The 26,412-nt window shown below is 35.2% G+C and overlaps 1 protein-coding gene across 10 annotated transcripts in view; it reads right to left on the bottom strand.

Annotated features, from left to right (window-relative positions):
- Positions 1-2,858: 2,858 nt before the first annotated feature.
- Positions 2,859-26,412, bottom strand: part of TUT7 (terminal uridylyl transferase 7) — a 68,405-nt gene continuing 44,851 nt past the window's right edge. For 2 of the 10 annotated variants that reach the window (XM_058301565.2, XM_071216643.1), the window contains exons 18-30: positions 25,136-25,239; positions 24,369-24,458; positions 23,839-23,952; positions 23,607-23,684; positions 22,837-23,014; positions 18,902-18,949; positions 18,730-18,821; positions 17,246-17,361; positions 16,582-16,907; positions 14,352-14,428; positions 13,907-13,970; positions 8,638-8,718; positions 2,859-3,876 (exon numbers count right to left, since the gene is read on the bottom strand). In XM_058301565.2, coding sequence (XP_058157548.1) covers positions 3,809-3,876; positions 8,638-8,718; positions 13,907-13,970; positions 14,352-14,428; positions 16,582-16,907; positions 17,246-17,361; positions 18,730-18,821; positions 18,902-18,949; positions 22,837-23,014; positions 23,607-23,684; positions 23,839-23,952; positions 24,369-24,458; positions 25,136-25,239 — 1,436 coding nt within the window. In that variant the 3' untranslated portion in view covers positions 2,859-3,808. Of the gene's footprint in view, positions 3,877-8,637; positions 8,719-12,260; positions 12,424-13,906; positions 13,971-14,351; positions 14,429-16,581; positions 16,908-17,245; positions 17,362-18,729; positions 18,822-18,901; positions 18,950-22,836; positions 23,015-23,606; positions 23,685-23,838; positions 23,953-24,368; positions 24,459-25,135; positions 25,240-26,412 lie in introns of those variants that run through there. The other 8 variants (XM_004461528.5, XM_071216646.1, XM_004461526.5 and 5 more) reach the window with 7 other exon arrangements.

Raw genomic sequence — 26,412 nt, 5'->3', positions numbered from 1 at the left:
ACCATCAGAGCCAGAAACCTAAAAAGGGTAATTCCATTCAGTGAAGTGTGTGCTCAGTTCTTGACTCCAGCTGTGCAAATACCTCTGCTTTCAAAGCAAAAAGGTACCAAGCACATCTTTACAGTTAAATTGTGTTCTCTTCTAGACATTTTTTGCCTGCAACATCATAAACTCTATTGACCTATCTACCCAAGATATATATCCTCCCCCTGCCTGATGGCACCCTGGTCTGTTGCTTACTCTTTTTTGCTCCTTATCTGTTTCTTCTTAAGAGGCATCAGGAACTGAACCTGGGATGGTCCATGTGGGAGGTGGATGCCCAACTGCTTGAGCCACACCTGCTCCCGCCTTGGTTTTTTTTTTTCTGTACTGTTCGGTTTTTGCTCATTGATTTTTCTTGTTATCTGCTCATTTTTGCTCGTTGTTTTGCTCTGCCTGTCTTCTCTAAGAGGTGCCAGAACTCAGCCCAGGACCTCCCATGTGGTAGGTGGGTGTCCAACTGCTTGAGTCACATCCACTCCCTACTCAAGATATTTTTTAACTCAGGAAATTGTCTTATTTTAAAAGGGAAGCCATTTGTGAAACACATTTTCAAGATGAAAAATAAACATGTTATCTAAGTATATTTTTAAAAGATTTTTCAATCTCAAATTGCTGATACTGTACACAATGAGCTAGAGATTAAGAAAGTATAGATTGGAGCCACTGGACCACTGCTTTAAACAAGATTTTAAGCTTTTGTTTGTTCCAGAGAAAGAGGAAAACAAGAACCTTGGTAGTGAACATTTGTCAAGCTTGTTATGGGAGACAAGTCATCTGCACTTGAAAGATAGCTTCGCCCTAAGAACTGGACCTGGCATGGAGCAGATAGATGCACCTGTCCTCTAGCTGAGAAGGGGCAGTGACCAGCTCCACATGAGAGAAGTGAAGAATCCAGGGCCATACAATTCACCAGGTCTGCTGGCAAACACTAGTCAATGATCCAAGGTGAAGCACTGAACGTCAAAATACCATTGGGGAGGAAAGGAGCAAGGGAAGATTATTTTTAGTTAGATTAAGAGGAAGTCCATCTCTAAAAACTATTACAGGAATCAGAATAAAACTTAGGAAACTTTTAACGTCCTCTAAAGATTACAAGAAAATATGGTTTCTATGTAAAGAAAGAGAATATAAGAGTAAAGAGAATATGAGAAGACAAGGAAGGTAGATGAGGTACATTCAAGAAAATTAGAAGTGCAATGACTAAATCTGTTTTAGAAACACAGAATAGCTCTAGTCATGTGGATATTAAACATGAGAGGTTTTCCTAGCATGAAGAAAAGGAAAGATAGAATAAAAAAGACAAAAAATTCAGAAAATAAGATTTACTTAAACTGAAAACAAAAAACAAAATTCTCTTAAGTAGAGAGATACAATTGGATTCACTTTTGTTTCAGACAAGTGTCACTGAGGAAGGAGCAGAAATGGCTCAAGTGGTTAAGCACCTGCTTCCCACATGGGAGGTCCCGGGTTCAGTTCCCAGCGTCTCCTAAAAACAAGAACAAGCAAACAAGTAGATCAACTCAGAAATGCCGATATGGCTCAGTGGTTGAATGCCAGCTTCCCATATACGGAGTCCTGGGTTCAACCCCCAGCCCTGTTAAAGAGTCACTGAGGAGACATATGCCCAGATTAAGGCAGCTTCTTTTCTCTAAACTACATGGAATTAAAAACAAAAACCACAGAAGCATCCAAGCAGGAAAATATGACCTACAATGGAACAATAATTAGGTTGGCCTCACACTTCTCTAATGCCAGCAGACAACAGAACAGCATAAACAGACTTTCCAAAGAAAAGTGTGACAATTTTATGGTCAGGCAAGGTGACTTTCATGTGACGGTGAAAGAAGACATCAGAAAAGTAGCTGACAAAAGCCCTGTAGAGCCAAGTTTCAGTTGAGGTTTCTTAATTTACTTGTAATTCATGAGTTTGTATCTACACTGAGTAATAAAAGATCACTAATTTTTTTGTTTTTGCTTTTTAAAGATTCATTTTATTTCTCCCCACCCCCTTGTTGCTTTTCACTTGCTGTGTCTGTTTGTTTTCCTTGTTTCTTTAGCCGGAACTGGGAGCAGAACCCAGGGCCTCTGACGTGGGAAGGAGGTCCCTAAGTACTTCAGCCACCTCTGCTGCTTTTTGTTGTATCTGTTTTTTCTTTCCCATGTCTCTTGTTGTATCATCTTGGTGCGTCAGCTCGCCCCGCCTGCCCATTGCGTTAGCTTGCTGTCTTCTTTAGGAGGCACTGGGAGCCTCCACTCCCCACCTTGTTGGGTCTCTTATTGTTTTTTCTTCTTGTGTCTCTTGTGTCAGCTTACTGTGCCTGCCCATTGCGCCAGCTCGCTGCCTCCTCCAGGAGGCACTGGGACCCAAACCAGCAACTTCCCATGTGGTAGGCAGGAGCTGCTGCCTGAGCCACATCCGCTTCCCACTAATTTTACCACAACTTCCTAATTCTAAAATTCTTTATTTTGATATGATTGTTCTTCAGCTGGAACGTCTTCAAGAAATTTTAAAAGAAGGGTACATAGATATGCTCTTTCTGAGCTCTCTTTTGTCTGGGAATGCCTGCCCAGCAAGCACCTTCTGCATTCTTCCCTAGGTATTCATCCATCCAAGTCTGTTGCAGGTCCTTTTCCTTGTGCATTTCCACAATTTGCCACTTAGTGGGTATCTATAAACACCAATGAGTGCATGAGCACAGTCAAAGAGAACTCTCTGTACACGCTATTCAAAAAGGAGATTTAGACAGTTCTTACTCCTTGATCTATTTTCCTAAAGAAATTTAGGATTTTTTCACTAGAAAATAATGTTGATAAAATTACAGGTTGAAATTTTGATTTTATTTCAAAATGATAAACTGAGGCACAGTTCTGACCATTGCTACTTCTGAAGGAGTTGTGGAGTTAGAGAAACAGTTCCATGAGGGCTCGAGTCAGACCAAAAACAATACCAACCAAGCTTATGATCAGCAGAGATAGCCTCTTATCATCTTCAGGGATTTTTAAAAGTTCTCCACCCTAATTTTTGAAGTATCATAAAAGTAAAAAGCACTTTTTGTCATTTTTCCTTTGAAAATGTTTTTAGTGGCAAACAGGCCCACTTGTTCCCTTAACTTCATTTTTATGAGCAAAGTAATTAATATGCCAACTTCCTTAAAATTAGAGAGGGAAAAAAAACCAAAAAACCCTGCAGTGGCACTGCTCATCACTGAAGGCTCACATAAATATGTACTCATGTTCACGTTATCACTTTTTCTACAAATATCAATAAAATAATGCTTGTAAATTGTAAATACAGTAGTAGCAGTTCACACATATTTGATACACTTTCACACAAGGATTCAGTAAACAACAATAAATATAATTTTCCCTCTTCAAAACAAAAAAGGGATTTGTAAGGAAAAAAGGGTTAATTTACTTGGGGTTTATCAGTGCACAATTTTTAGTGCACCCTGAAAGAATTAAAAACCATGAAACTGTATTCACTGAATACTGGCCCATAGTTACATTTTTTTTTTAATCTGGCTTAAATACATCATGGCTTTCTATTAAAATCCTTAAACCTAGGGGGATCTGTGGGAAATAAGACTATATTAAAATTTTTATTTCCTCATTAACAATTTCATTAAATTGAAAAAAAAATCTGACATTTTCCTTGAATATTAAGTTGAAGCCTGATCTATGCTGCTGTGTCCTGTGAAATGAACCTAATTTTCAAAGTGAATATGAATGCCTGAATGGCCATTTAGAATGCTTCATTTTCGTTCCCTCATGATTCCTGTTGGGTCCTCTTCGGTGAGGCTTTTCCCTGAGTCATATATTTACTGGAAAGGCTACCTAGAGGAGGGGGGAAAAAAACAAAACCCAACATAAATAAAACAAGCCTCACTTTATCTGAAAAGCTATAAAATTACCTCTTATTGTTAATTATTCACAGAAACTTTTCACACCAGAATTAGTCACTTGTTTTGAATCAAGTAATTAGGGTAGATATAAAAAGTATGTACAGAACATGATCTATTAAACATAAACTTACTCAAAATTCTTTTTAAATGGAGACAAACTGCTAGAGTGGCTTAACCACATATTCATGTTCCTTATTTCCATGTTAATGCAGAGGGCCAGGCGTACCTAATTTTTCAAAGGCTCTTCTTTGCATAGATCAGTGCTTACATTAGTAATCAAAGAGAATAAATAGATTGCAAAAAATCCCTTTGGCCAGAAATAAATCTCTTGTATCATTCATTATTCTACAGATTTGAAGCTATGGATAGTGACATTATAGTAATAACTCACTGATATCAAGGGAAAAAAAAGAAATTTATTGTATTTACAGGAGAAGGACAGGCATGAAGATTATGAATTAAAACCATACCACAGAACAATTAAATTTTGGTTTTGGAGTCTGAACAAATAGATCAACAGAAGAGTTGAGAAATTCTCAAGAGATTATGTATAAGAAAGTAGTATATGATAAAGGTGGCATTTCAAACTAATAGGGAAAAGTATAGATTAATAACTGGCATGTTGAATAACTAATTTTTTGTGGTGTGGGGAAGGGAAAGTTAATTTTTTTCCTAACACCATACCCTTCCCCTCCCCACTCAATTTCAAATGAATTAGAGAACTAAATGTAAGTGAAACCACCAAAATACAAGTAGTATTTATATACTCTTGGAGTAGGGAAGTTTCCTAAGCACACCATCATATGCTTTACTTATAAAATATGCTAACAAACTTAGATGTTCAACACATGTGATATGACTTATTATGGACATTCACATAATGAAACACTAGGCAGGGACAGAAGGATAATTAATAACATGGAAAAAACATGTTATAAAACCACATGAATACTCTTTTCATAAAAACTGAAAATGAAAAACAAAATCCATCGATTATATATTTGAGGCCTCATTTCCTTATCTGTAAAATGGGGGCAATAATTATATCTAACTCCTTGAGGAGTTATTATGAAGACTAAATGAATACATGTGAAGCAACTGGAGCAGTACCTGGCACACAGAAAGTACTCAATAAATGTTTATTACTATGACATTGATATAAAAAACCAAGACTTTGCCTCCAGAACTTACAGTGGTTAATGTAAGAATGGAGTAAAGATGGCTTTAATTTTCATTTTATTAACTATATTTTCTACATTTTCTAATGCAAATATATTAAGTGTGTAAATAAAAACTCTTCCTCCTCCCTGCCCCAAAAGCACACTGTTCAAAGCAAAGCATTGAGGTAATCAATTCACACTGAAAAATTAGTAATATAATTTAAGAAGAAACATCGCTCTATTATACTACATCAAAGAAGAGCTGTTGTCTATAGGCACACATCTTTGATATTCTGGACTGCACAAAGTATTGACAATAGAATTTTCATTTGGGGAGGAAAAGATTAGACCTGTACTTCAAACATAATACACATATAAATCCAGATGGATTAAAGATCTAAACAGAAAACACACAGCTTTAAAGCTATTGGAAGAAAATATAGATGGATTATCTTTATGAACTCAGGTTAGAAAAGGACTTCTTAAAGGTGACCCTAAATCATGAGCTGCATGATCATGAAAACTAATCATGAAAAACCAATAATTTGATTATCTCAAAATTAAAAACTCTGGAGCGGCAAAAAAAACAAACCCAAAAACAAACCAATACCAAAAAGTTGAAAGATGACATTTACTGGAGAAGTATTTCGAATATGTATATAACAAAGGAGAATATTCAGAATAAATGAAGAATCCTTACAAATTAAGAAGCAAAAAATAATGCAACAGGAAACTGAGCTAATTATTTGAATAGCAAGTCACAGAAGAGGAACTCTGGCCAAAAACACAGAAAAATGTACTCGGCATCACCAGAGTCAAAATACACGTTAGCCAGAAAAACACCTATCATATTTGCAAAAATGAAAAGTTTGACAAAATCAAGTATTTGCAAGGATGTGTGGAAATATGAACCCGTACACTACTGCTGGTGTATGTGGCAAGTGTTTCAGTCAAAAAGGAGAATTTAACAGCATCTAACAAAACTGAAAATATACATATGCTATGACCTAACAATGTGAAATCTAGATACACAAACCCTAAGAATCTCTCACACTTCCTCAAGAGTTACACAATGATGTTTTCCATAGCACTATTTCCAACAGCATAAAAATCAGATACAACCTACATGCTCATGTATGAGATAATGGACAAACGTACTCATACTATAGAATAATGTAAAAGAAACAAACTATATCAATATACTGTAACATACATAAATTCCAAAAAGATTTTGTTAAATAGACATGAAAAAGCATGTTGTGGAACATTCTTATTATTCAGTAGGGTGTCATTTAAATTTAGAAATTCACCAAGGATAAATATGTTAAGGGATACATATATAAGGGTTTTAGAAAAAGAACTGGAAAGATACGTAAATTCAGACTAGTAGATGCCTTTAGGGTAGAGGGGGATATGACAGAGGGGAATGAGCCTGGGGATGGCAGTCAAAAGGCAATTTCTACCAGCTTTGTGAGCTCTTATTAAAAATAAAAAATTTTTTTTTAAGAAAATGTGAAAAAACAATGCCAATTCTCTAGAAGAAGATAAATTATTGCTATATTATTACTATCTTTTTATAGTTTTCTCAAAGCCAATGTTAAGAAACTACTCTTCTAAGAATACTAATTGTCTTATTTATATATATACTTAAACAGGAAATGTCCTATATAAAAACATCAAAAACTTATTGTACCTGAAGAAATTTCATATAAAATATTTGCATGTAAGAAATAAAAGTATTAGAAATAGAATATGAATCAACTTTTATATAATGCAGGGGAAGAACATGTGATTTACAAAATTCCCCCAAAGTCTGCTAGATTAAACTACTAAAACAAACATTAGTAAGGCAAAATACATCATAAATGATGTTGAATGAATAATAAACTTGAAGGGAGGTGAGGGATTTTGTACCATAAGCATGACTATTCCTATGTAGAAAGAATTCTAAGAACAAAGATTAATATACAAACTGGGCCAAAGATATAAACAGGAAGAAATGCAAATGAAAACACTTGAAAAATGTTGGAATTCAATGGTAATCATAGAAATTCCAAACACTAGCAAACTTTTAAAAGGACCCGTCTAATGATAGTAAGCATATAGAAAAACAGGTTGTCATCGACTTGGATTGTCAGCAATCATAACCTTTTGGCGTCACTGTCAAAATATGCAAACTCTTTAACTTATCATTATCATAACTGGGAATTTATCTTTAAGAATTAGGCAAATATGATACTATTCATTAGGTGTGTTATATAAACAGTGGTCTTTAAACTTGGGTACACGTATCACTGAGCTTACCAGACAGGGTAGGTGGGCAAGAAGAGTTTGAGAGTACATTTCCAGCTCCCCCAACTTCTACATGGACTCTTTCTTAAAACTAATAGGTCAAAAAATACCTTTGTAGTCAAGGATGTGGGCACACTCTCAGAAATCATACCAGTTTCCAACTCCACTTTTACAATTATTCTACTTTATGAAAGAAAGGCTTATCTCCTACCCATCCAAATCTTACTGTGGTGCATTGCCCTGGGAGTAGGTAAACAAAATGCTGGTAATCTGAATGCTTTTAATAAAAATCCAAATTTTTAGCTTCCATGAAAGCACACTGATAGCTGATGATCATCACAATATTTGATGATACCAACCAAACTGCGATTTTTGGTCATGTAATTAAAAAGGAATTAAGATAACATCTCTCATTCCCTCGGTTAAAATAAGGTATTTTTATTGTTTAAACAACTATTGGGAAGTGGATGTGGCTCAAGCAACTGGACCTCTACCTCCCGCACGGGAGGTCCGGGGTTTAGTTTCTGGTGCCTCCTGGAGAAGGCGAGCTGGTGTGATGGGCAGGTGTGGCGAGCTGACACAAGAAGATGATGCAACAAAGAGACACAAAGAGGAAAGACAAAGAAATATAACAAACCAGGGAGCTGAGGTGGCTCAAGCAATTGAGCATCTCTCTCCTATATAGGAGGTTCCAGGTTCAGTTCAGAAAAGATAAGCAGGCACAGAGAGCACATAGCAACCTCAAACAATGGGGGGCAGGGGTGAGAATAAATAAATAATATCTTTTTTAAAAAAAGGCTATCATAAAGACCACTGAGATTTCTCAATGTTTGCCAACTATAAAAACAAAAAGATTAGGAAAAGAAATGAAAGTGTTTGTCCTCTACTGTTTCACCCATGCAATAATTACTATTCACCTAGATATATGAATGCATGGGGGGAAAATTCCATCTAATTAAATGAGTGATTTTAAGTAAACATAAAAAATAATTTTTAATAAAAATGTATAACCCATTTGTTTTGTTCAAGTATATATTCTAATTGTAAAAACTGCATTCAGAAGAAATGTTTATACTTTGATACTTTATATGGACTTTCAAAACTTGGGGTGAGACTATGCAAGCAAAACAATTTGAAGATACCTGATATATCAAATTTTGAAAACAGCCTAAGTGTCCATTAGAAAGGATTGATCATATCCATGTACTGGATTATAAAGAAAGTTATAAAATAGAAATAACCTGGGAGCAGATATGGCTCAAGCAGTTGGGTGCCAGCTTCCCACATATGAGGTCCTGGGTTCAATCCCCGGCCCTTGGTACCTCAAAAAAAAAAAAAATCTGTATTCACTGACAATGAGATCTTGCCATATAGTTAGAAGTTATTCCTAGTTTTAATTTATTATCATAAAGACCACTGTACCTTTTTTAAAAAAAATAAGTATGCATTTCAATTCTGGTTGAGGATAACATTTTTAAGTATATACCATCATGAGAGCCAAGATATCCACAACCTGTTACAGCATCTCTAATATTTAAGACTTTAAACTATCAGATTATTTTAATCTGAGTAAATCAAGAAATGAGGTTTTTTTTTTAAACTAATTTTCTTCAGAAAGTAAAATTAATGGAAAAAAGTTTTTTGAGATTCTCAGACAATAAATTGCTATATGTAAACCAGAATAATTAATTTTATGCATAAAAATTTGTTATGACTATGGTAGTGCAAATCTCTATATACTCGTTTTGCTAAAAATTTCCGTTATGTATCAGTCCTATGTTAGAAGAGATAAATCACAGCAAGCTTTGAGACTTTATGCTAACTACAGCAACTAAGAATAGAGAGAATTTAAAGTAATACGTGCCAGATGCTGTTAAGTGCTTTACATATATGAATTCTTATAAGAGTCTTACAGATAAGGAAGCTGAGGCACAGAGAAATAACTTGGCAGAGGTCATATAGCTAGCTAGTAAATGGTGGGGTTGGATTTCAAATTGAAGAATGTATTTCTGACTCTAAAGCTCTTATTCTTGACTATTCTACTTTGTCCTCTTTACTCCTTTGAAGTAAGTACACCTCTAATCAATAAAATGTACTGAATATCTATGGCACTGTGTCAGCGGCAGGGGGTTGGAAGGCAGGTAACAGTGAAGAGCAGGGAGGTTCATGGAATTATCTATTTACTACTATCTAGTTTGGAAGTTAAGAACTACATGCAGCCAAGTGGAAAGTAATGGAGGCAGGTTTCAGGAGAGGAAAGAGAACGTGACCAAGTGCCTTCTATGGGCTAACTGCTTCAGTCTCCTCAGTGTCCTATGTGGTAGATGGTGTTACCCCCAATTTTGTAAATGAGACCTCTGGAGGGCTCAGAGAAGCAAAATCTCTTGCTTCTGGTCAACACGGCTAATGGGCGAGAGCAGGGGCAATCCAGGCCATCAGGTTTTCCTTGGGAAACTCTAGTGGGCCACAGACATGCTTATCACTATGTAAAGGAAGAGCTTTGGCGACATTTAGTATTACTTACAGTTGAGACATTTCACATTTATAATGACATGGATAATAAAAATCTGACAGTCCAAACAGCTGTCATATACTTACCTGAAGAATTTATTGAAAAGAGTAGATTTTAACCATGTCTATATGCTTTATGATATAAAATAGACATTGTTAAAAAGTTTTTCTGTAGGAAATTAAGTTTATAAATTTTTCAGTTGCTCAAAAGATGTAAAAGGCCTTTTAATCAGGAGATGATTACAGAAATGCCAACTTACTGTTAATTGATAATGCCACTTCTATGCATATGTCTAGCATCTGTATTTCCCCCAATTTTTTTAAACTTACAAAATTGTATTAAAATTCAACTTTGAAGACATGTACAATCTTTAGCAGGAACACTGCTGGAGACTGGAGACTTGGCTGGAATTCCCTGCAGGAATAACAGGTCAGTGTAATCACTGCCTCTGTTCTCTGCTCTCACTACCTGCATATAATGCTTTCACATGGATTTTTTTTACCAACCCTACCAGGTATTATTGTTATCCTCTTTTTACAGATGAGGAAATTGAGGCATACGGCGGATGAGTACATTGTTCAAGATCACAAAGTTAGCAATTATGCCAAGGCAGAGCCCATGTTCTTAAGTACTATGCTACCTTATCCTTGGTAAAAGGAACATCTCAACTAAGCAAGGATGGGGACTTTTCCTACATAAAATATTTTCAAAATATCTGTTCAAGGCTGAAGCTTGTAAAAATAATACTCTTTTGGCTTGTTTATATATGTAGCTATGTGAGCCTCAAACTCTCAGGGATCTGTGGGAAGAATTCCCCTAAACTGCGGTGGAGTCTGCTTTCCACACAATTATACCTGTCAGCATCATGTCCAGAATCTGCTTAGTTGCAATCTGTCCATCGGTCTCTTCATCGTTCATAGTTAATCTCATTCTCAATCAAATTATCCCACAGCAGACCCCATTCTGATTTCACTTCTAACTGATTTTGGCTGGGGGTTTCCCTGGTAACTTTCCTTATTTTTAAGTCTTTGCATTCCACTGAGAAAAATTACAAAACCTATCTAGTGAACAGCTGCTATCAGGTTTTCCCACTTCCTGCTTCTTTACGCTTCCTGTCCTACTATTCACCTTTTGGTTAAGGGTGCTAATTATTTGAAGATTCTTTTCTCTTTGAATCATCTGGCTTCACTCCTCATACCAATTTATCCCTATTTCTTTTAGATTTTAATTATGAAGTGATTAAATACCCCTTCAAAGGTTTGCCTTAATCATTAAAAAACAAACATACACACAAACAAAACCTATACAACCCACATATCAAAAACTCACATGTTATATATACTGGAGCTTATTTATCTTGGTACTGACAGAAACTTATTATTTAAATAACTTAATGGTTTCATTTATTTTCTACTGTTAACATTCAAAATAGAGATAAACAAATACTCCTAAGCCTAGAACCTTCTTAGCTTTCCCAGAATGGGACCACTGTGACTTTGCTTATTACAGATTGGGCTAGTGAAACCAAGGAAGAGTTATGTGGGATTTGAGAGGCTGCTGTGACTGTAGGACTATTTTTCAATAACTGACAAATGATAGAAACAGAACAGCTAAAACTCTTTATACCCTGTAACTAATTAGGCATCTCTATAATCTAAAAACATTGTTTACTCATTAGCTATAAGATACAATATGCAAAAGATAAGCATAAAATATGCATGTTGTTTTACTTCTTACATAAATGTCAGGTCATACCAAATAAGTTTTAAAATTTCAAAAACTTAATTTTTCTTAGAAACAATAAAATACTCTATTTGCTTATATCAGGGGTTCTTAGCAAGGGTTCCAGGAGTTTGAAATGAAATAAAAAAAAAAGCATTATTCTTGTGGAAACGGGTTGGTGTAGGTGTGATATATTTATTAAATAATACACAGTATAGTCGACTTAGTAAGGGGTCCATGTTTTTCACCTAACTGGCAAAGGCGTCCATGGGACAAAAAAGTTTAAGAACCCCCTGGCTTATATAGTTTCCCACCTTTAACTGATTTTTACTAAACAAGGCAAAGCTGAAGCAAAGTTACTAAACGTGCTTTCAAGCCAAAGGTTTGCATAATGCTTTATAATTTCATTCCTTCTTCCTAAAGAATGCTGGAAAAGTTACTCAGTATGTTAAAATGACTTTGTTTTTTCCCCCTCAATTTTCTCCCTTCCCTTTCAAGAATCGAAAGTACTCCTGAAAAAAATAAAGACAAAGACACACACACCTCTCCTGATTCAGATGCTGTTCCTTTTTAGCTTCTTCCCATAGGCCTGGTGTGCATGGGGGCCACGATGCTTGCTTTGTACCCACAGCTGAGGTTAAGCAGTCACAATTCCTTTTCTAAGTGTTTCTTGGACTCACTGCAATCAGGTTTTCTTCTGTCTACTCCAAAGAAATAGCATTTTCCAAAGTCACCAGGACTTTGGAACACTGTCATATCCCATGCTTAGTTCTCAGAATACATCTCAACGGACCTGTACACAGTAATCCAAATGATCAATGCCTCTGCTTTGATACCAGAACCCAATTCTCTTGGTTCTTCTCCTACCACGCTGATCACTTTTTCTCTCTCTTCTGTTTTTCTATCTGCATCCACTTCCTAGAGGATCTCATCTGGACGCAGAGCTTCAAAAACTCTCTATATGATAATACCTATATTTCTATCCGTGCTCTGAACCTGTTCACTGAGCCCCAGGCTTGTATATCCAACTTGTATATTGAGCTATACTCGACAGCTCCACCTCAATACCTAATAGGTGACTTAAAATGACCATCTCTAAAACTGAACGCTATTTCTTCTCCAAATCCATTCCTTCCTGAGTCTTCCCCATTCTTCTAGTTGCTTGGGCCAAAAACTGTAGTGTCATCTCTGACGCAGTTCTTTCTCATACTTTCCCATCCAAAAATATCTTTTAAAATATCCAGAACTTGAGTCACCTTCTCAACCGATTCCACCCAAGTCTAAACCATCATGGTCTTGTTTCTCAACTACTGCAATACCCTCCTGATCAGTTTCTGAGTTTCCACCCTTGCCTCCACAAACAGCTATAACTCTATCCTTTCAAAACAGGATTCAGATAACACCTTTCCTCTGCTGAAACCCCTCAAATGGCTTCCCAATTCAGAAAAATCCAGGCCCTATTTCTTCTACTAATGGTAGCACCTCCTGCTGCTGACCACCTCCAATGTCTCTTCCTCTTGCTCATTCTTCTTTACTCCTGCCAAACTAAACTCAGTGATGTGAAAGGACAAATAGTATCTTTAGCTCAGGACAGAAGAGTCTAATTCCAATTCCCTTTGACTTGCTCCTAAATTTCAATTATTTGCTTCAATGTTACTTTTATCAGAGAGGCAATGTCCCTATCCCTTCCCTGGTTTGTATTTCTTCTTGCCACCTATCACCACCTGGAATACTATTTATGTAATTCTTTATTGTCTACCACCTCTGACAAGAATATAGAGTAAAGGAGAAAAGGGGCTTTGCTTGTCCACTGCTATACCCTGAGTGTCTTGAGTGCCTGGTACTGAGCAGGTTGGGTGTATGAATGAATAAATGAATGAAGCACCAGAGAGATAAAGAGTGGAGCTCAGGTTAACAATTACTTCTTTTCCTTACTTACTTTGCTGTTAAAGCAATGGCAATTTCAAAGCAGAAACAAATAGCATGTATGAGAAACAAGTAACTGAAAACTCTAGTTTTTGCTCAGGGGTGGTGTAAGATTCACCTGGAACATTTTAAAATACGAAGGCCCAAACCTAACCACTTAAGAATCAAATTTTAAAAATTAAGGGGGAGAGAGCTGGGGAGGACAACTACAGTTTTAAAGGTTCCTTAAATGACTCTGATGTTCAATTCCTGTTAAGAAACATTTACAAAGGTAGTACACCTCAAAAGGCATGTGGCAAACTATGCAGTAAGTAAAATAACAACACATTTGTTTTTTTAAACCCACATACCTGACTGGGGACTCAAAAATATTGGTGTTTTTTGTTTCTTTTTGTCTTCATGAAAAAGCACTGCCTAAAAAATGAAATAGACTGGTTTATAAAATTGAAAAGAATAGCATCTGAAAACAGCCTTAAAACTGTAACCATATCCAGGAAGGAGAACTAAAATTAGGAATGTGGGTGGCAGAATTTTGCAAGTTAACTGACAAGGAAGACACATATGCAGGAATATGTAAGCAACACCCTGCCATCCAGCTCACAGCAAGCCTCACGACACCCACAATGAGGGCAGAGCGAAGGGATTACGAGGGTTAGTCAGAAGGAAGGAAGGCAGGCAGGCAAGGCCAGGCTGCCCAGCATCACTGAGACCCTGATACAGAGCTTCTAGCACTGAGTGTTTACTGAATCAAAACATGGTGGAAAGGCTGCCTTTTGAGTCTGGAGCTAGATTTACCTGAACGCACGTGCCAGTTGGTCTCAAAGGGCTAGGTGAAGAAAGGGATCCAAATACACAATCTGATTTAGATATACCTAAAGAAAGAAATTAGCACTTTTTTTCCTAGTTTAAATTGAAAGCAGTACCCCTATTTTCAAGCTTTCCATAAGGATTTCTTGATAATATGACTGAAGCTCCCTCAATAAATTGTGTAGACAAGGTAATTTTTTTGAAGAAACAAGAAGAACATAATTTTTAGACAGGGAGAAGCAGCTGATTGTTTCTAATTACTTGCTACTGAAGGAAATTCATCATACTCTATTCCTACTTCTACCTTCACTTTCTTTTGGAAATGATGACTATTTAACTTTATGTGTAAATATTACATTCTAAAGAAACCAAGACTATACTGAGTGTTTCTCCTCAGGTTTGATAATGTAATCTGTCTCATCCCCAGACATCCTATCTTTTTTTTTGATTTGCTACTGACCCCTCTTCGTATCAGAACTACTACTCTATTTTGAGAACTCTATTAGTAAACAACTTAAAATTGCTATTAGGAAGAAAAAGAAATCTATGAAAGCTGGGGGAATATACAGGCATTCCCTTACCAATCGGTTGTACTAGGAGTACAATGATGATTTGCTTCATTATATTAGTAAACAGACCCTGAGTTGTCATGACGGGTAGCCTGCAAAATTAATTTTCTTAAAACTGTATTAAATCTTACATATACACTTATGGTTTCCTCATCTGTAACTTGGGGATATTAATAATACCACATTGGATGGTGCTGTTGTAAAAATTAAATGAGACAATCCATGTAAAATGCTTGAAATAGTGCCTGACCCATAGTAAATGCTCAATGAATGTTAATTATTGTTATTTTAATTTCTTTTAAATACATTTCCCTCTTATGATCATTAAAGAAAATTATTTACTCTGGCATATGTCCTAGGTCCAGGCAAAAAAACCTGAATTTGCCTGAGTTCCTCAGAAGTAGGGCAAGACTTATTTCAGCCTTGTATGCTAGAGCCAAAACTATATCTTCCATAATTGTTTAAGTCCTATTTTAAAAACAATAATTAAAGATTTTTAAAAATATATTTCTTTCCATATAAAGCTCCTTTAAAAAAAAAAGATGAGTGACATAAAAATCTTGCCTTAAAAGAAGATTCACTATCTTGCTGAATATAATATAATAAAATGGAACAGAAGTATTATTGCCCCAAAAACAATAAAAATTGGAGCGAGAATTTTTAGGGAAATTGTCAAGCAGTACTGATTTTTTTTTTTTTTTAATTATTTTCTACAAACATATACAATTGTAGATAGCAATAGGGTTACTACCTAGATCAATCTTGGATTTCTATAAAGAATCAAATTAATTACTTTCCAGTGATTAGTTTCTGTGCTTATCAATTTCATCCACTCTCACAAATCTGTTCTGAGAAACAAAGTGAGAGTGTGCAAACTGCTTTATAAATCATAACCGATTATTTACACTTAAGAAATTATTACTTTTAATAGTTTGTTAAAAAGATCCCCACAAAGAATATTTTATCCATTTAATAGTTCAATTGATACCCAATAACTCAAAGGGGCAGATCTGAGGATGATTTCGAGCTACTTAACAATTATATTTTTCTTCATTATAAGAATAATCATACTCACTGTGAAACATTATTAAAATGATGAAAAATTACAGATTAAATCCTCCATTAATTCTCCCTGCAGATATAACCACTCTTAAATAATGCAATATATTTCTTTCTATTCCCTTTTCTATTCATGTGTGTACTTAAAGAAAAATTTAACTGGCTCACCTGCATACATAGAATGTATCCCGAGAGAATTTAAGCTACTAACTTTTCATACATCCAGAAAAACACCTAATAGTAAAGCTCAAGCTGTAGCTTGTTTTCTGATCACTCAGGCTATAGTATTTTAGGTAATGGGGGTGGCTAGGGAACTTTTTTTTTCAGGGTAATCTTAGAAATGTCAACCAAATGACTTTCCATGACACTATACAAAACCAGGACTCAGTGTTTAGGATACACAGAGGATAAGAATTAAAGGAGGGGGTGGGGGTGGAATTTGCTTTCTTAAAAAACAAAATCTACTTTTCTGGAATTGATATATTTGTTAAAGAAATAAACATATTGAAATAGCAAAGAAATCTAAAAAGAGATTTCTCTTAAGATGTAAGATGTTAGTGCAAACACGAAGGAGTGGCTGGTGTCCATACCTGAGGAGCCTTTAAACTGGGGGCATTCTTTTTTAATGTGCCCTTCTCTTCCACAAATAAAACAACGTTTTTCTCTTAAGTCTCTGTCATCCTGTCTCTTCCACTTTTCCATTGGTGGCCTGAGAATTTTCTCTCTTCCCAGGTCAACAGCTGCTCTCACTGGCTTGGCTTTCTGAGGTATGGACTGCAGGGGCTTTTCTTCCCTTGTTGATACTGCCCTTTCTGTGTACTTGTTTTGAAGTTCCTTGTCCTCTTTACTTCTTTTTTCTTTGTTCTCAGGATATCTTTGGTTTGGGATATCTTCCTGATCTCGCCGTCGCCTCACTCTGTAGAAGACAGAAAGCAAGGAGGAAAAATCTAAAGGGAAATCTAACAAAAATATGAAGACAACTCCATATATAGGAGTTAAGGAGCAACAGAAGATGCCAAAGGGAAAAAAATAATTTAACAAGACAGTCACCTGTACATCTGAGTCAAATAAGTAACTCTACTTAAAGCCATGTTTGAAATCACTTCGCTTTATTTAAAAAAATCTTAAATATATCTGAAAAAATGCTGGCCTTCATATAAGTTTATTTCCTTTGTTACAATAGGACCTCATTTAAAAACTGGAACATTAAGAGAGAATTAAAGCAAAACCATCCTTTTTTGAATATTTACTTACTTTCTTCTCATAGGACAGTCCTTCATGAAGTGTCCAATTTTCCCACAAATTCGGCAACATCTGTCATTTGGGGCCAGCTCTCCTTCAGTCAGTACGTCTGGATCAAAAAAATACTCCTAGAAGAATATATAAAAGTCTGAACTATTAACGTGAGATCAAAACAAAGAAACCATATCTATCAAAAAGGGATCTTACATCTCAACTTCAACATATCATTACTGTTTATTAAAATCTAAGGCCATTAAAAGTTTGGTTCAGGATAGTTTTATCTAAATCCATTTTTGCTCATTTCTTTTAATCATTCAAAGCGCTGTTTAACTCTAACCCTGAAGGTAACTTTTTTAAAAAGAACACTTGAAATAAATCAGTTTCCCTAGGACTTTTAAGTGAGGTGAGGAAAGGTGAAAGGTTTGTCTTCTCATAAAATGAAAAGGTTTTATATCGGATGAGTTGAGGGACTCAACTTGCATTACTCAGATTATACGGATTAAAAGAAAAAATATTTGTTTTGCCATGGATTCTGAAGGAAAAATAAAAGAAAGACAATGGGCTGGACTCTAGCCCTTTTGCTACTTAAATTAAGTAGCAATCTGCATGAACTAGAAGCTTGTTGGAAATGGAGAATCTTGGACCCCAGAAATACATAAACAGAATCTGCATTTTAACAAGATCACAAGTAATTTGTATAAACAAGTTTCAGAAGCATTGGCAAAGACCACAAGAACTAGATGTACATATGTAATCAAATGCTGAATATGCCTATTCACCTTTACACTTAAAATTCTTTAAAAAGTCTTGATGCATGGTGAAAAAAAACCTTCAAAACATGAAGCCCTATAGTCCTTAACCCTTTTTTCTCTCTCTGAAATACACTTTTTGAAATACACATTTTTATAACACAATTTTAATTTTTTCAGTGAATACAGTTCCTTAGAAACAGGACTATTTAGTATAGCAAAAGAGACAGTTCTCTATCATGGGAGCACTGTCACTCTCCTAACCTTGCTAAGGGGATTCATTTTATTTTGCAAGAGGACTACAAAAAAAAAACAAACAAAAAAACCAAGAAACAAATCTAGACTTCATCTGCTTTGCCATTATGAGGGAAATGGAGGATGTCCTTGCAAATGTACAAACTACGTTTGGCTGAGGCCAGTAGGAAGCTGAATTTTGGTGGAACAGCAATGCTACCTACTCTGTTGTGCCAAGGAAAAGCAGAGGCAGAGGCAGCAAAATTATTCATTTTCCCACATAAGGACACTTCTTGCTATTTCTTCCCATTTTCCTGATTCATGGCCCCAAAACAGGGAAGTTAAAAAAAGGTATTTAAGAATTATTTTGTATTGTATCATTTATCTTCACTAGGCACACCAGACTTTCAGATTATTTTTTGTCATTACTGAGGTAATGTGCACAAATTAGGTGATTAACAAAGGCTTTTAGACTTGTTTCTTTTTTGGGGGGTTTTTCCAACAGACACTTACCATTTTTGAGGGGTAGTCCTTTGGGAATCCTTTGACTGGAATACCAAATACTCGCCTACCATTGATAAAAGCTTTCATTATAAAATTTGTCACTAGGAGAAAAGAGTAAGAGCTCAATTAGATGGATTAAAGAGAAAAGAGCTCATTAAAATTTATAGACAAAGGAACTTACTTTTTCTTGATAACCCTGCTCCAAGATTATGATTCAAATCAAAGGGATCTAAGTAGAGAAAATTAAGGACAGTAAACAAGATATCAAACAGGAAATGCAACTATTCATCCAATAAATGAGGTATATATAACAAGAAAAAGTATCATATACTGTGCTTTTCATAATTAAAAGCATTAAATGACTACCTTTTAAACGAGTTTCAAATCTATAATATAGCTAAGTAGTTTCTATTCCTAAATATAAGGCAAAATTTTTCCTAAAAATGTCCATTAAAAAAGGTGTTGCCTTATATTTGAGTTCTTATAAAGTCTTTCATCTCATGACAGTTTACGTCATGTTAAAAACCAAAGTACTGTTTGTACCACACTAATGTAAAGTGTTAATAATACGGAAATCTGTGTGTATGCAAAGGAGGATATATGGGAACTCTGTACTTGATGCATGATATTTCTGTAAACCTAAAATTTCTCTAAGTAAAAAAAACATATTGGTAAAGATGCCTCCCAAAATACTATTTGGAAAAGACATATTAGCCTGATATTATCTAATTGATGACAGTTTTGTGTGTATACCAAGATCACAAATACATTAAAACACTTTAGTACTGAATGTTCTGCTAATTAACAAGATCATTTTAAAGACAAATAGATCACACAAAATGTTACATTTGTCCTTCTGTGAGCTAGAGCAGATGTGCATCACTATTGCAGGGTGATGAGAATATGGAGAAGCATGGGAAAACTACAATTGGTGTGACCTATAGACTGTGGTTAACAGCAATACTATAATATTCTCGCATCAATGCCAAAGCTGTACTGTGTTGATAATGGGGGTGTATGCCAAATGTATGCTATGGATCATGATTGGTAACAGTCTGATGATATTATCTCATAATCTGTAACAAATGTTCCACCATGGTGTGGTGTTGTATGGGAAATACACACATCTGTATGATAGTTTTGCAAGTTCACAACATCTGTAACAAAAATATATTTTAAAAAAACAACAAATAGTGTAGGTTGGGGAAAAATACACCAAATGTAAGATAAGGACTATAGTTGGTAGTAATATTTTGAGGATGCTCTTGCATAGTTTATAACAAATGTTTTACAACATTGCAAAGTGTTGATGGATGGGTGATGTATGAGACCCCTGTGTGATGTTATGTATGTTTATTTTGTACGTACACGATCTTTACCATAAACTTGTTTATGGGTGTTCATGAATGAATGATATACTTCCATAAAAATAAAAAAACATAAAAAAAACATAAAAGAGATTCCCATATACCCCACTCCTCACACCCCCCACTCCTCCTACATCAACAACTTCTTTCATTAGTGTGGTACATTCATTGCATTTGATGAATACATTTTGGAGCACTGCTAACACAGCATGGATTATAGTTTATATTGCAGTTTACACTCTCTCCCAGTCCCTTCAGTGGGTTATGGTAGGATATATAATGTCCCACATCTGTCCCTACAATATCATTCAGGACAAAAAATAAATAAAATAAAATAAAATCTATAAATTAAGTTCACTTGTGTGTAAACAACAGAACTTAACGCACATGGTCTGAAAAAAAAAAGATCATTTTAGAAAACAATTCATTATGAAGATTATAAAATTGACTTATGAGATAAATTACAACACACAATCACATATATACATAAATCCTTCTCCTCTTCTCCTGATGGCATGTAAATAGCTAACTGGATCTAGAGATACAATTTCCAGTAAAAGTATAATATAGGGATTCTCATGATCTTAAATACCTGCACCTCAAATATCTTACATGGGTATATAGGTGACAAGTTGTAGAATACTATTTGTTAGATGACTAAGAAAGTGTTAGGAATGATAAAAAAAGATGATGAAAAAATGTATTTGAGGTCTGAATAAATCATGTAATAATTGAAAGTAAATATTAATATCAAAATATTTCATGTCTGATTTTAAGTAATATGCACAATAATTCAGTTTAAACATTTTGTATAGAAGGTAGATATTTAACTATTTCCTCTATATTTCTGAAAACATACATATATTGAAGAAGGAGAAAAAAAAAAAAAGCCAAAACCTTTCTTGGGGATTATCTCACTGAGAAAATAGACTTGCATGTATACAATATATACAAACAGGAGTAAAGAAATAAAAAGAGGACTCCTCCTGGTTGTTTGTTGCACTTCTAATGTATAATGGCTAAGGAATTTCATATTGCAAGATAGACTCATTAACAGTTTAATGGCATACAGGACCTTTCCCTTATCTTAATCACACACTAATAATTGCTATGAGAAGGATGTGTTCTTAGTTTAGTCAACATGCCTTTTTTCCTGGTGATTTTTATGTGTACTTGTGTGGAGGTATTTTTGGTTGTTCCTTCAAGGTAGTAGAGCTACCACAATATTAACAACCATACAGTTACAAGCACTACTATTATTGCTAAATTTCTCAGTTCTAGAACTGGTTATATATAATCATGCACAAAGTTCTCTTTTTAGTATAACTTATTACTGATAGTTCATTGAAAGGAATGTAAACATAAAAAACAAATTGAGGGAGTAAATGTAGCTCAAGTGGTTGAGCTCCTGCTTCCCACGTACAAAGTCACGGGTTTGCTCCTAGGTACCGTCTAAAAACAAAAGCAAACAAACAAAAAAACCAACTCTCATTAGGAAGTGAATATAGCTCAGTGGTTGAGCACCTGCTTCCCATGTATGAGATCCCAGGTTCAAACCCAGGTTCCTCCTAAAAAAAACCAAACAACAAAAAAATAAATTGAAAAACATATCAATAACCCATTGTGATCTTTCATTTCACAAATGTTCAAATTATTTTAATATTGCTAGAAGACAGAAGTAATGATGAAAGCATAGCCTAGAGAAACACATATCATTATTATTTAGGTGCTCTTAGTATATTTAAAAAATAAAATACTAAGAGAATACTACTAAAATTGACAAAATCTTTCTTAGGCCAACTGTCAGTTCATGTCTAATTTTTTTTTTTAGAATTATTTTATTTATTTTATCCCCCGCCTCACTGTTTGAGCTCGTTGTGTGCTCTGTGTCTGCTTGTCTTCCTTTTTTTTAACAGGAGGCACCAGGAACTGAAGCTGGGACCTCCCACATGGAAGGGAGGAGCACAATTGCTTGAGCCACCTCTGTTCCCTGCTTGTTGTGCCTCTCATTGTTTCCTTGTGTCTCTTCATTGCATCATCTTGCTGCATCATCTTGCCGTGCCAGCCCATCATGTTAGCTTGCTGTCTTGCTTGGTTTCTTTAGGAGGCACCAGGAACTGAACCAGGGACCTCCCATGTCGTAGGCAGGTACCCAACTGCCTGAGCCATTTCCACTTCCCTCTAAAGTTTTAAACTTCATTTTGTCCTTTTTAAAATCAAAATCCCACAAGTTGAATAATCAACTATAAACATCAATGGTTCCTTGGAGCACAATAGAAAAACTAAAGGTCTCAGCATTGCCAAAATGAATATCAAAATTTATACTTAATTCCTTATAAGTAAACTACCCCTGCAATAGCAAATAAGGATTTTGAAAACTCACTCTTAGTGGCACCCTTAAAACCTTCAATTAGGAAGGTTTTAAAAGCCTCAATTCCTTAAAAATGGTTTATCTCTATTGTTTCTTTACTCTGCAGTATATAACCAACAATAGTAAAAGATAAGTTGTAGTGAACAAAGACTTTAGATTTGTTAGATACGTCACCTGAGGGTGTCAGTCATTTAAAATAAATCTTTAGGGTGGAAATAGGTAGGTCTGCCTTTTGGAGACAACAACTGGGTCACAGCAATGCATATCCTGGGCAGTGGTCCACAGCAGGCCCAGAAGAGCTCTGCAAGGATTAATAATGATGCCCTCATAGTTCTAACCTTATGTTATGTTCAATTTTAAATTTGCTTTTATTTGTACCTTCAATAACAATGTATTTTGAGGTCCATTGTTTCTTAAAAGTTGTAAGCAGACTTTTCCTCCTGATGCTAATAACATGTTCTTTAAAATCAAATTCCTCTGTATAGAAACGAAGGAGTCCCAACCATAGCTGCCCAACAGATTCTGTATTTTTTCCATATTCTGGCCAATAGATGGGCTAGAAATAAAAGGCAACAAGGAATATTATGCTATATATTTAACTGTTAATATTCATTTGTATCTTAGGGAGCAAATTTAGACTTACTTCTAATTAACTAGAATATAAATACTTTAAAGAGTAACTATTTCCCATATTTTAAAATATGAAATTATTAATCTCTACCCTACGTTTGGAAATAGGGAGAACTCATACTTGTAAATGTCAAGTCTCAGAACACATGTTAGTGGAAGAACTGAAAATAAATTCCAAGGGCCTTAGAATTATTTATTAGGTTATTAGGGCTCTACAACTGAAAAAGAAAGTCTTTCCAAAGCCTCTGTACAGTACCATAAAAGCAAATATGTACTCATTCTGAATAAAGTTTCAAATTATTAGGCATTAAAGAAATTTTGCAGTCTCTAGAAACTCACTTGGCTTAATATTTAAAATGTCTTCAACTTCAAACATCTGTAAATGCTAGTCTTTTACTATTGCTAGTTAAATATATATAACTAGTGATGATGCAGTTGCTGACCATCTACACTACAGCATAAGATAGCTAACTTTTAATCAAGGACATAAGAAAAATCTTTACTCCTAAAATACGTACCAGTTCATCTATTTGATCAAAAAAATAAATATTCCAGCCATCAACAAATATTTCAGGTTTCTTTTCACCTTTGTATATCTGAAATTAATTTTAAAAATATTAGTATAGATTACAAACAATACATTTAAACAAAAACTTGAGAGTTAAAAATTTAACTACAGAACCACTAAACTTTTAGAGAAAGAAGAGGGCTTAGAAATCACCCAGCTTTAGTAAATAAGAAATATAATACCTCTTGAAGGACAGGAATTACTGGTGGATTTCTCTGCTGGAGAAAATATAGCACCATGAGAGTGTATGCATATGACGATAAGCTGCCTCTAGATGCATCCCCGATATCGCACATCTATAGGGAGGAAAACAAGCAATGAAGGGAAGATCACCAATGTTTTCTGCTCAGTTTTTAGCTATTCTAACTATGAAAGTAAGGTATACCCATGCAAAATGGAGTTTGTTTAGGGGGCTAAAGTGTAATTCACATTTTCAAATGCTAAAATATGCTACAAAACCAACCCAAAACCAACCAAACCAAACCAAACCAAACCAAACCAAAAAACAACAAAACAGTAAACTACAGCCACAATCAAGACATTCTCACATAATTTAAAAAAAATGTTTTTTAGCAATGAGTAGGGTTTCTAAAACATTTAAAGGAACAACTTGCCATGGATATGGCTCTTTAAAAATACAGACTCATGTTTTTAACAAGGTCTGAAGATGCAATGAAATTTCCCAGTAGATCAAAATGGGAAGCATACTCACCTTTGTAAATACTTTCATGGTGTAACACAAATATTTCACTCTGTGGTCAATGGCTGAATAAGCAGATAAGAGCCTTGTATTATGAAGGGCCTGTTAAAAGGAAAATTAGGCTATTAATTAGAAGAAACAATTTTAAGATGAAATATTCTGACAATAAAAGGTTTATACTGTGATTCATTTTAGGAAGACAATCGGACTGAGATTAATCTTTTCCCCCAAAGACAAGCTTCATTAATTTACCAGATGAAAACTAAGAATTTTAAGTAACATCTGATCATGACTTAAAAGGTATTAATGTGCCCTTATTCTGAACATCTAGAAAATAAGGGCCATCAAAATAATCAATTCCCTTTAAGTAGATGAAAGAATGACCCCTACCCATGGCATTACTTAAATTAAATGCCTTTAGAGAAAACCAAGGACATCAAGGACAGTCAGGGCACCCAGATTACACTGAGCCCACCTAAAAGGGCATCAGTGTTTCGACACTAACACACAACACACACATTGCAAAAATCAAAATGCAGTTTAAGCCAAACCAAAACTCTTGTGAGTTTGACTTCATTTTAAATGAATACTGATATTAACTTAATTTTCTGATATATACCTACCTTCAGAACGCTGCCAGGCACATAGCAAGCACACAGTAAATAATAGTTGAAAGAATGAGTAAGATGAAGTGAATGGCTTATTCAGCTTGAGATTTTATAAGTTAATAGACATTTCTTCTTAAATTCCATAAAGAAAAAGCCTGGAAAAAATCTTACCAATGTATTATATAAACTGATATCCACTTCAAGGCCACTTCTCAAATGGTAGAACTTTACAATTGGCACTTTTGCTGTGGTAATAGGTAAGATGTTTCTCAGACCTAGGTTGGGAAGTAAGACAGCATTCATTAAATTCATCAGCCAGGGAAGTATAAGTTATGTTAATGCTATATAAATAATATACATTAATGTTCTAACATAAAACAATATAAACCAAACTTAGCTTGTTTCTGCATTCCCTAGGACTAAAGAATTGTTTTTAACAAATATCTGGGAAGTCTCTTTTGGCACAGTTTACATTTTCTTAAACACATATAGATGTCTGAACTATAAGAATCTACAAGGCAGTCACTGCCCTCCAGGAATTCACTAGATTGTGTGTATGGGTGTGTGTGTGTGTGTAAGGGTGTCAAACTGATAAACAACAAAACAGAAGAGACTACTAGAATCTGGTCTATATGGTTCCTGCCTATTCTTCCCATATGACCATATCCAATGTACAGGAAAGTCTATGGGGCAATCCCTGAATCCTCCAAACAGAAGTTGCTCACAGGGAGCTGGACATTACAAAGCAATCAACTCCAATGAGACAGGAATACATTGCCAGAGCTGGGTTTTTAAAAAGGAGAACAAAAGGCAAAATAAGTAGAGGTTGAGGGGATTAATAGGCAAGGAAGACTGCACATGAAAAGGAGAGATGGCGGAAACAGAATGGCATATTCAGGAAATTTCAACAGAATCGTGTAGACTGTAGAGTGGTCCAAGGGAAAGAAATAATAAGTAACAGGAGAAAGCATAGAGACTGGGAAGAGCATGAATGGAGAACATGTATGTCCTGCTAAGTAACCTTAAAAGCAAGAAGCCAGCGAACCAGTATTAAGGTGGGCTAACTGATGACTCTTATCTATTTGATTGATAGACTGGAGGCCCCTGGAATAGAGGCAGGGTGACCACTTAGGAAACTCAATCTGGGCCTGATGCATTCATAGTGGCAGTGGGAATGCAGAGCAGAAGACAAGTTTGAGAGCATCTGGAACTGGATGGGCTTGGGGAGGGGACAGGGGTGATAAAAGAGAGGGTAAAAGTTACCATTTACTGGGCATCTAATGTATGAAGGTGTGTGGGGAGAGTACTTTACAACTTGAGATTGTAAAGTACCTCCTAAGACTTATCACCCACACTAAACAGATGAGGAAATACAGACTCAAAGAAATGGAGTCATTTGCTTAGGAATATGCAGCTGGTATACTGTGGAGTTAGGATTCAGATCTAGG

The sequence above is a fragment of the Dasypus novemcinctus genome, chromosome 8, assembly GCF_030445035.2.
Source record: "Dasypus novemcinctus isolate mDasNov1 chromosome 8, mDasNov1.1.hap2, whole genome shotgun sequence".
Lineage (NCBI taxonomy): Eukaryota > Metazoa > Chordata > Mammalia > Cingulata > Dasypodidae > Dasypus > Dasypus novemcinctus.
Note: the sequence above shows the minus strand (reverse complement) of the source record. Positions and strands in the feature narration are given on the sequence as shown.